This window comes from Lipotes vexillifer, unplaced genomic scaffold, assembly GCF_000442215.2.
Source record: "Lipotes vexillifer unplaced genomic scaffold, Lipotes_vexillifer_v1.1 scaffold518, whole genome shotgun sequence".
NCBI lineage: Eukaryota > Metazoa > Chordata > Mammalia > Artiodactyla > Lipotidae > Lipotes > Lipotes vexillifer.
The window spans coordinates 908,092-919,846 of record NW_006780945.1 but is presented as its reverse complement, the minus strand read 5'-3'; the positions used below and the strand labels follow the sequence as shown (position 1 = coordinate 919,846).

Below are 11,755 nucleotides of genomic sequence, written 5' to 3'. Positions count from 1 at the left end.
CCCCATCAGTTTCCCCTCTTCACGGGTTTATTCCCCACCGCCCACTCACCCACCACCCACTACCCACACCCTGGACGCCCGCCCTTCAGTTCTCCAGGATCCTTCCGTAGTGTTTTCACCTCTCGGTATTGTTGACGATCACTCCGCCGCCCTCCGAGTGATTCTTGTTGAGCGCCATAGTCTCTCGGAAAAGGGTCCCGAGACTCGGAACGCAGTGCGCTTGCGCCCTTCCTCGGCCCACCCCTAGTGGCGTCGTTCGTATTAGAGTCAGCCAATCAGCCCTTGCGCGGAGGCTGGCCCTAACACCTGATCCCTGGCGTCACGTGCTAATAGTTTACTCCCTCTCCCCCTCCCCCCTAGTTTCGCTCGCATCACAAACAAACTCAAGACTGTAGTTCCCAGAAGGCAATGCTCCCTCAACCTCGACCTCTCACTACGCTAACGGAAGGCTGCATTCTGGAACTTGTAGTCTCCAAGACCATAGACCCGGATTGACTCCGCTTGCTGCATAACTAATCCCCACCCTCCTCCACCCGGTCCTGCGAGGGACCGGCGTAAATAGTTGGGCGCGTCACACGGAAGTTCGTTGTAAAGGCCCTGGACGCAAAAGTCCATACGCACGGAATGGGGACTATAACCTACACCTGCTGTGGGAGCGTTGTACACTTACTGGGGGGGGGGGGCATCTTTATTCAGTCCGCAGACGTATGGGGAGCACTTCCTATACGACTTTGCTCCCCCGCCACACACTTGGGTAGTCACTGAGCTAGAGAGATGAGTCCAAGAATCAGTCTCTGTTCTGGGAGAGAAGAGTCAAGAAAAACTGCCATCCCTCCCTTGAAATCAAACCCACCCACTCCGAAGTGGGCGGTGCGAATCTCAGTGCGGGGAGGAGGAGCTTGGCCCAGCGCCGGCACCTGACCGCCGCCTCCACCACAGCTGGCCTAGCGGTGGCGCTGCTCGCTCTAGAACGCTCTGGCTCTGCAGTCCCGCCCTCCCAGCGTTTAACAGGCTGGAAGATTTAAACCGGACGCGGAGGAGCTGAATGGAACTGGGCACAATTGTGACACCCGGAGCTTGCAGAATGGGGATGACTCATTGTGACCCAGCACTTGGGCGGCCTCCACTCGGCCGCGGTAGTTATGTAAACTCCCGCACCTCCGAGGTGGAGCTTTACCCGCAATTGTGGGGGTGAGGGGGACGGGTCTCACTCCCCGCCGGGCGGCGCAGGTGCATCATTAATCTTAAGGGATCGGAGTTTGATTTTTAAGCAAACAGCTGATTTCCTGACACGTGGTGGCCAACTTTGGCATCCACCTGCTTGACTTGACTTTTGAGTGACATTTCCTAGGTTAAGGATCAAAAACTAGAAAATATTATGAAACAGGTAACAGCCTTCTGTGAGGTCTTGCGCAAAACCACCTGGAAGTTGCAGGACAAGTGCAGTCATGGACATGATGAAGTCGGCCCTAATGGGTTAGGGTAAATTCCACACATACAGTCTATGTAGTGGTTGAAAAGAATGAAGTCATATTCTATGTGCTGATGTGGAAAGATTGCTAAGGTTTGTCTGTACAACTGGTGTATAAATATACTTCTGTTTGTATAAAAAATAGGATAGGATCTAGATCTAGATATTTTCTTGAACGGTCCACCAGACACTGTTTTGGGTATTATCCTTTTGAAGCTCAGCTCTGGGAACTGGGGTTGGCAGGTGACTGACTGTGCATTGCATGCTCTTTTGTACTGTTTGTTTACTGTGTGCATTTTAAATATTAATAATACATTTCAAAAAGAAAGAGAAAACCCACCCAGTAATGGGTGTGCAAGAATGGCTGCTACAAGGACCCTAAGAGGGAAGGTGGGACAACAGCGCAGTCCTGCCCTGACCTCTTTGCGACCCCGGTTGGTGGCAGAGGCAGAGGCGGGTTTTGTGGGGCCTGAAGCCTCTCCAACGTTGGAGGCCCTGTTTTAGAACTAAGATACACGATTATGAACACACAGTGCTGTGGCCACACTGAGGCCTCCTAGCAGGAGGGGAAACGTGATGAAGAGGAAGTCTGAGTGGAGCGAGATAGCAGGCTTAACCGATTCTGGCTTAAGTGTCCAAATTCTGCAAATTTTATAAAACCATGTGATCATGTGAACGCCTTGTGAGGGCCACTCCCAGGCAGTGGAGAGGGCAGGTGCTTTCCAGGACCCACACTGAGGGGCTCAAGGGCAGTTCATTGCTGAACCAAGTCGGTGGCAAAAGGCCCTGTTTGGGCCCAGGTCTCAGAACTCAGATCACTCCTGCCTTCTAGTCCACACAGGCTCTGGCTGTTTCCAGAAATGATCGCTTTTTACTGAGCTGTAATTGCTCCTATTCTGCAGACTGGAGCTCCTTGAGTGCTTTGGGCTTGCCTGGGATATTGTGCCCATCACCACAGAACAGCCAGGCAGGGTCCAGGGTGACCCTGTTCCAGTCACCTCTTAAACTCCAAGAAGCTTCATTTATTTACCCCAGTGAGTTGGACAAGTATCATTTGTGCTAAACAAATAATCATTTTCTATGTGTGTCCTGACGTTGAAAAGACTAGGGAGTTTATCAGATGGTGGCTTTCCTTTTCTTTTTAATGTTGACCCACAGTAAGAAGTACATTTTATATCAAGACCCAATAAGGGAATTCCCTGGCAGTCCAGTGGTCAGGACCCTGCACTTTCACTGCCGAGGGCACGGGTTCAATCCCTGGTTGGGGAACTAAGATCCTGAAAGACACATGGTGACTCAAAAAAAAAAGACCCAATAAGCCCAGAAATAAACCCACACACCTACAGTCACTTAATCTTTGACAAAGAAGGCAAGAATATACAATGGAAAAAAGACAGTCTCTTCAGCAAGTGGTGTTGGGAAAGCTGTACAGCCATATGTAAATCAATGAAGTTAGAACACACCCTCACACCATATACAAAAATAATATGGCTTAAAGACTTAACTATAAGACATGACACCATAAAACTCCGAGTAGAGAACATATACAAAACATTCTCTGACATAAATCGTACCAATATTTTCTTAGGTCAGTCTCCCAAGGCAATAGAAATAAAAGCAAAAATAAACAAATGGTGGGACCTAGTCAACTTACAAGCTTCTGTACAGCAAAGGAAACCATAAACAAAACGAAAAGACAACCTACAGACTCGGAGAAAATATTTGCAAATGATGTGGCTGACAAGGGCTTAATTTTGGAAATATATAAACAGCTCATACAACATCAAAAAATCAAACAACCCAATTGAAAAATGGGCAGAAGACCTAAATAGATATTTCTCCAAAGAAGACATACAGATGGCCAACAGGCACATGAAAATATGCTCAACATCACTAATTATTAGAGAAATGCAAATCAAAACTACAATGAGGTACCACCTCACACCAGTCAGAATGGCCATATTAAAAGGCTACAAATGACAAATGCTGGAAAGGGTGTGGAGAATAGGGAACCCTCCTACACTGTTGGTGGGAATGTAAGTTGGTGCAGCCACTATTGAAATCAGTATGGAGGTTCCTCAAAAAAGTAAAAATAGAGTTACCATCTGATCCAGCAATCCCACTCCTGGGCATATATCTGGAGAAAACTGTAATTCAAAAGGATACATGCACCTATATGTTTATAGCAGCACTATTCACAATAGCCAAGACGTGGAAACAACCTAAATGTCCATTGACAGCTGAATGGATAAAGAAGATATGGTATATATGTACAATGGAGTACTACACAGCCATAAAAAAGAATGAAATAATGCCATTTTCAGCAACATGGATGGACCTAGAGATTGACATACCTAAGCGAAGTAAGTCAGAAAGACAAAGACAAATACCATATGATATCACTTATATGTGGAATCTAAAATACAACACAAATGAACTTACCTACAAAACAGAAACAGACTCACAGAGACACGGACAAAGCCTGCAGCAGAGCCAGCAGGAAACCTGATTTCTCCCAGAGTCAGCAGCAGTCATAAGAGGGAACGACACCCCTCTCTCTCAGCAACTGCTGCTTTCCTACCAATGATACCCCTAGACAAGCTTTGCAATTCCCAACTGTTGGCGGGGGTGCCTCAATACTAAACCATTCACCTCGTGGTGGCCCCCAGTCCCTAGTTAATCCCCAGTGCTTCTAATCCCCACTCAGAAACAGCACCCACTCCAGAAATGGTCCTTGCTTCCCATAGACTCTCCTCAGAATCTTTTAGACGACAAACCTGAGCTTTGTCTTCTGAAGAGCTTCCCTCTTCCCGCTCATGGATGGCTGGGCATCTTGGGGCAACCCTGGAGGCTGTGCCCCCTGGTGGCTGGCTGCAGAGGCTTTACCGAAACAATTTTCCTGAAATGATATCTACCCTACCACATGTTGCTGAAGAACACTATTAGTTATGAGTTAGTTATGAGTGCATAGAAAAAATCTTACTGCAACTTTGCACGCAAAGGAAAAGCTCCCTTGAGGGTCAATTCAGAGGTTCCCTCTTAGAAGGGACAATTTATAGGAGTATGGTCAGAGAGCCACTGCTTGGCCAGAGGTCACCGGGTTTCTGATTGAAGACAACCAGGTAGGTGGGAGAGGTAACTAAGTTCCCAGAGCAAATCCTTTTTTTTTTTTTTAAGATTTATTTATTATTTATTTATTTTATTTTTGGCTGCGTCGGGTCTTAGTTGTGGCATGTGGGATCTTCATTGTGGTGCACGGGCTGCTCTCTAGTTGTGGCGTGTGGGTTTTCTCTTCTCTAGTTGTGGCATGCAGGCTCCAGGGCGCGTGGACTCTGTAGTTGCGGCGCGCGGGTTGCAGAGCACGTGGGCTCTGTAGTTTGCTGCACGTGGGCTCTAGTTGAGGCGCTCAAGCTCAGTAGTTGTGGCATGTGGGCTTAGTTGCCCCACGGCATGTGGGATCTTAGTTCCCTGACCAGGGATCGAGCCTGCGTCCCCTGCACTGCAAGGTGGATTCTTTACCACTGGACCACCGGGGAAGTCCCCCAGAATAAATCTTAATGCCATTAAAATTTATCTAAAAATTGCTTAATGGCGGGGAGGGAGATAAATTAGGAGTTTGGGATTAACATATACTATATATACTGCTATATATATAAAATAGGTAGACAACAAGGACCTACTGTATAGCACAGGGAACTATACTCAATATTTTGTAATAACCTATAATGGAAAAGAATCTGAAAAAGAAAAAAATATATATATGTAGGTGTAACTGAATCACTTTGCTGTACACTTGAAACTAACACATTATAAATTAACTAGGGACTTCCCTGGTGGCACAGTGGTTGAGAGTCCGCCTGCCGATGCAGGGGACACGGATTCGTGCCCCGGTCTGGGAAGATCCCACATGCCGCGGAGCGGCTGGGCCCGTGAGCCACGGCCGCTGAGTCTGCGCATCCGGAGCCTGTGCTCCGCAACGGGAGAGGCAAAAAAGAATTAACACAGGTATAAAGCTAGCCATGTCGCTTAGGTCGCTAGGTAACTGAAAAGGTGAAAAAATAATAATTCTAATGTGCCGCAGAGGTGCCTGAACCTAGGACTGGGGGACCAAAAGGCAAAGTCGGAATAATTAAAACACTGACGCTTGAAGGGAAAGCCCCTGGGAGCTAAAACCCAACTCTCCGAAGGGGGCACATTCTTGCTGGTGCTGGTGTCTCTGAAGGAGGCTCCAGGCAGCTGGTTCTGCAAGGGTCGGAAAAACTACAAAGTGCATTTAGTTGCCGCTAAGGAACTGCAGCTGCTCCAGTGAAGAAGCCTTCCAGTGATGATGGAACCGCCAGCAGCTGGGAAGCCGCAAGCCCCTTCTCCTTCAGCCCTGCAAGCCCTCTAGCGCCCCCTGATGGCAGAGCCCGGCAGGGAGAAGCAGGTAGTGGAGAAATGAAGAGTCCCAGCCCCTGTATCACGGAGCCCAGCTTAGAGGGTGGATTTTATGGGTTGAATTTTGTCCCCCGTCTAAATTCATGTGTCAAAATCCTGACCCCTAGTTCCTCAAATTGTGACCTTATTTGGAAGCAGGGCTGTGGCAGATATAATTAAAGATGAGGTCATTAGTGTGCGCCCTAATCCAATATGATTGGTGTCCTTTTAAAAAGGGGAAATTTGGATACAGATACACACACACGGAGAGCGCCATGTGAAGACAACGGCAGAGTGCTAGAAGGATTTTGCCAGATATTGTCAGCAAATCACCAGAAGCTAGGGGAGGGGCCTGGAACAGATCCTTCCTCGAAGCCTCAGAGGGACCAACCCTGCCAACACCTTGATCACTGACTCTGGCCTCCCTAGGGCTGGAAGACAATGCATTTTTGTTGTTTAGGCCACCTAGTTTGAGATACTTTGTTACGAGAGCCCTAGCAGACTAACACAAAGGGGCTGGAGCAGAAAGACCACAGCTGGTCGCAATCTCTAAACCTTGCTTGGCTCAAGGGAGAGGAAGCTTACCATACAAGGACCACTTGGGCTCAGACACCGGACACCTCAGCAGCTGCCCCTGTGGACAGAAGACCCTAACCCCCCAAAACATGCCTGAGGTTGAATTCCTTTCCCTCTTGGCAAAGGGCAGCTCATAATCAAATTTTATGATGTAGGACAAATACCAAATTTGACATTTCTTGTACCTGAGTGTATGGAGCCAGTTCATGCTTGATACACCGTATTTTTTTTTTTTAATCACTCAGCCAGTCATCATCTTCCAATAAGCCAGCAAGAGAAAGAAAACTCTTGGTAACCCTCAACTTTCTGCCATTTGCTGTTGTTTGTTTGGGCTTCGAAGACAGAGTGGGAGGTGCCACACGGGGCGCTGGTGATGGGAAAGTGAGCTATTTCAGGGCGTGTCGTTTTGGCCACGGGTATTTCAGTAACACAAGTTCCTTGCTCCTCCATCAGTAAGCCCAGCCAGGGCTTGTCTGGGGCTTTCTGGTTGCTACGGAGATGAGCCCCACCCAGTGGCTCCCAGTCCAGACCTCCCCGGCTCTGTGGAGTTCAACATCCCCCGGCACAGCTGCAAGGCCTGTTTTGAGAGATTCCTGCCGTAGGAGTGTTTACACAACGCCCCTGCTGTCCATTTCCCCTCCATGCCTCCAAAATCCCAGAAAGCCAGAAAGACACAGGCATCACCTTCGAAGCAGGGAGGAGCCATGCCTGGAGGGACCCTTCTGCAGGAGGGAGCACAGGGAGGGGCTAGGAGGGGCTCTAGTGGGTCTGGGTCCTTCCCCGCTATTTCTGGGTCCTCCTTCCAACAGTCCGGGGTGGGACCATCTCCATCACCCTGGAAACATGCAAGGTCTCTCTCATCCTCTTTTATCCCTCCTTAAACCCATTTCTCACTTAAATTACACTTTATTTATTTATTTTTTTTGCCGCACTGTGTGTGGCATGCGGGATCTTAGTTCCCCAGCCAAGGATCGAACCCGCGCCCCCTGCAGTGGACGCGTGGAGCCCTAACCACTGGACCACCAGGGAAGTCCCTATAGAGTGATTTTAAACTTTCAAATCTGATTGTATTGTTTACCCATGCGAAACCCTGCCTTGGCTTCCTATTCCTCCTAAGTCCAGAATCCTTACGAGGCTCTGCACTGCCACCTCATGTCACTTGCCTTCCTTAAAACACTTTGGTCCCCTGGAGTGCTTGGCCCCTTCCTGAGCGCACACCTATCCTCTTTGTCTTGCTAACTCCTCGTCCTCCAGGCCTCAGCTGTCCCTTCAGGGAGGTCCTCCCTGGAAATAAGCCTCCCCCACGCCTAATAGGGCCCCTTCTCGTGACCACTGTCTTTTTCCTTCCTTCTTTTTTTTTTCTTTTTAATTTCTGTCCCTGGGAAATTTGTGTTTTGTTTGGTAATATAGCAGAGGCAAAACTTTTCTTCCCCTCAGTAGTAAAATACACTGGATACATCACATAAAATTTACCATTGTAAGTGTACAGTTCGGTGGCACTAAGTACAATCACACTGTTGTGAGACCATTACCACGATCCATCTCTAGAACTTTTTCATCATCTCAAACTGAAATTCTGACCCCATTAAACACGAGCTCCTCAATCCCCCCTCCCCCAGCCGCTGGGAACCCCCCTCCTACTTTCTGTCTCTATGAGTTTGTCTATTCTAGGTGCCTCATATAAGTGGAAACATACAAGATTTGTCCTTTTGCATTTGGCTTATTTCACTTAGCATAATGTCTTCAAAGTTTATTCATGTGATAGCATGTATCAGAATTTCATTCCTTTTTAAGGCCATTGTATATTCAGACCACATTTTGTTTATCTATTCGTCCACTGATGGACACTTGGGTTGCTTCCACCCTTTGGCTGTTGTGAATAGTGCTGCTGTGAACGTGGGTGTACAAGCATCTGTTTGAGTGCCTGCTTTCAGTTCTTTTGGGTGTAACCGCAGGGGTGGAGCTGCTGCCCTTTTCTTGTACAGTACTTACTACAGCTGCAATTATCACACGGCTGGTTGTGTGGCACAGGCATCTCTGCTTGGGTCACTCACCACTGTATCCACAGCCCGGAGAACAGTATACCACACTGAATAAATATTGTTGAATGAGTGAGTGAAAGTGTCCAATCTTAGTGCGTGGGGCAAAATGTAACCATCCTGACAAATTTAGGTCTGGGTTAATCTTAGCACCCAAAGAACAAATCCATGGATCCCCTAAGGATTGACAAAACTTCCAAGAATATCAATTTTACTCATCCTTCAAGAGAAGAACAAGAATACCAATAAGACTTATTGAAAGCTCACTCTGTGCCAGACTTGTGACAAGCACTTTGCCTAAATTACCTCATTTAATCCTCAAAATAACACAGACTTCCCTGGTGGCGCAATGGTTAAGAATCCGCCTGCCAATGCAGGAGACACGGTTTCGAGCCATGGTCCGGGAATATCCCACATGCCACAGAGCAGCTAAGCCCGTGCGCCACAACTACTGAGCCCGCAGGCCTAGAGCCCGTGCTCCGCAACAAGAGAAGCCACCGCAATGAGAAGCCCACGCACTGCAACAAAGAGTAGGCCCCACTTGCCACAATGAGAGAAAGTCTGCACCCAGCAACAAAGACCCAACGCAGCCAAAAATAAATAAACAAAATAAACTATATTCCATAATTTTATTTCATTAAAAAAATATAAAAAATAACGCTAGGCAGTTTACTCTGTATCTCCCTCACGTGTTTCTTGCCTCCCCCAACCCACTCCCCTCTGGCAGCCACCTGTTTGTTCTCTGTCTCTGTATTTGCAGTTCTATTATTATCCCTATTTTACAAGTGAGGGAACCCAGGCATGAGGCATGGAGGGGGCTAAGCACCCTGCCCAAAGGCATGCAGCTGGGAAATGGCTAAAATGGAATTTTTAGCCAAGACTTTCTGATTCCAGAACTCACACACAAAAACCATTCTCCACTGTTGGGCAGAGAAGTGTTGTTCTTTACATTAAAGCAAAATCAGAGATATTACCGAGTAAAATTCAAAAATTGAATGTCATTTAAAGACAAAGTACACAAGGCATCAAAGAATGTGTCCTACCTGCCTCAGTGCTTGGGGTGTGAACTCCCTCCCTGGCCCCTTCTCTGAGGATGCTGGGAAGGAGGAGGTCGAGGCTTCTATCCAGGTGGAGACCATGAGGACCACCCACGGCCTCCTGCAGTTCTCAGGCATCTTCTGGATGATGTGATGGTGCAGAAAGGGAGTGACCTCGTGTTCCACATTTTGAACGTTGGCATCAAATGGGAATGTGTGTGTTGGGTGTGGGGCTGACTGGGTCACAGATCCTGCAGCTAAATGCTATTTTCTTCCCAAGGGAGAAAACCCAGCACCAGTAGAGCCGTCTGCAAACCTCTGCCCCTCCCAGTTCAGCCCCATCTTCCTGGCCAGGCCCTCCTTTTTAGCCACAGTCTCAGTCCAGTCTCACCCTGTGCCTGGGAGGAGGGGAGGTGAAGAAAGGCACTTCTGTGAGTTCCCTGAGTGGGTCGGAGAAGGAGAGGGAGGGGAAAGGATCCGTCTGTCCCTTTCCTCCTGGAGTTGGGGGTTGGGGGGGATGGTGGGAGGGGTGAGGGGTACGGAACCCAGCTGTCCTTAGTTGCCAAGAGGGGAGAGATGCTTAAGTCCGTTGGTCAGTCTGTCGTTTGGAGTTCCGGAGCTCATTTTCCCACAGAAACAAAAGCTCAAGCGGCGGTTGGCTCCCCGCCTGGCCCAAAGGAGCCAGACTCAGCTAATAGCAGCACAGCCTCAGAAGACCCTTCACGTTCTTCACACACTGCCGTTGTCTGTGACTGGCGGGGCTCCGACGGAAGCATCGGAGATCACAGATCCTCGGGCAGCTCTGGGGGAAGGGCTCCGGTGGCCGTGGAAACTGGGCCGAGGGCAGCTCTTACACAGGCTTAGCTTTGGGAAGCAGCGTGCACGCGCGTGTGCATGTGTGTTTGGACATTTTTAAGCACACACCTCAATTTCTTCATCTGGAAACGGTAGTGGTAAAGGAAGATTTGGACTAGATCGATGGTTTTTTAACCTTTTGTCTTTTTAACAGCTTCTCTTTTTGCAAGTCATCTTGGGTAAAATCTGCTCTGATTAAAGTGTTGTTAGGGGCAGTGAGGGGCTCGACCCCCGGTTTCCCCTCCCACCCCTCCAGCCTGCCCTGCCTCATTATACCTCTTCAGAACTCCAGGTGTCCTCAGAGCATGTTTGAAAAGTCACTGGGCTGGATCCACACCCCCCCCCCCCCCCCCCCGCCCTCCCCTGCCTCATTATACCTCTTCAGAACTCCAGGTGTCCTCAGAGCATGTTTGAAAAGTCACTGGGCTGGATCCACACACACAAATACACAGACATACACCCAGGCAGACATGAAGACCTATACACTAATGCACACACAACATACAAGCACAGACACACACACACAGAGACACATAACATAGATACACATAGACACACAAACACACACATAGGCAAAGAGATACACCCGAAAACACATAGACTCTCACATACACCCCAGCTCTCCGGCTCTAGTATTTTCCTAGAGTCACAGAGGATGTGCAGGGTTGCAGCTAACACTCCATTCTGGGGATAACACTGAAACCTGGGGGCGGGCTCAGCCAGCCCCTTGCGAGCTGTGCAGCCCTGGATGAGCCAGTCCCCTACTTTGAGCTGTAAATCTGTTAGCACTGGGAAGTAAGATTAGGATGCACAAGGTTTGGGACTTCCCTGGTGGCGCAGTGGTTAAGGATCTGCCTGCCAATGCAGGGGACGCAGGTTCGAGCCCTGGTCCGGGGAGATCCCACATGCCTCGGAACAACTAAGCCCGTGTACCGCAATTACTGAGCCTGAGTTCTAGAGCCTGTGAACCACAACTACTGAGCCCACGTGCCACAACTACTGCAGCCCACGTGCCTAGAGCCCGTGCTCCGCAACAAGAGAAGCAATGAGAAGCCCACACACTGCAAGGAGGAGTAGCCCCTGCTCGCCGCAACTAGAGAAAGCCCGCGTGAAGCAACAAAGACCCAACGCAGCAAAAAAAAAAAAAAGATGCACAAGGTTCCATGAGTCTTTGGAAGCTGGCAGTCACTCTGCAAGTGGCAGGGCCTTTGTGGCTGCAGACTTGACTAGTCAGACACAAACTCCAACCAGGAAGCGCCAGTCCTGTGCAGGGGCCGTGTCCATCTAACTCACGTTCCATGACATGCCAGGACCCCGCAGGATCAGGGACCCGAGGGTTCTCTGTAAGGGGAGTGTGTGGG

The 11,755-nt window shown here is 48.9% G+C and overlaps 1 protein-coding gene across 1 annotated transcript in view; it reads right to left on the bottom strand.

The window, feature by feature from the left end:
- WBP2 (WW domain binding protein 2) overlaps positions 1–300 on the bottom strand; it is a 7,275-nt gene extending 6,975 nt beyond the window's left edge. The window contains exon 1 of the mRNA XM_007454332.1: positions 120–300. Coding sequence (XP_007454394.1) covers positions 120–178 — 59 coding nt within the window. The 5' untranslated portion in view covers positions 179–300. The remainder of the gene's footprint in view (positions 1–119) is intronic.
- Positions 301–11,755: the final 11,455 nt, after the last annotated feature.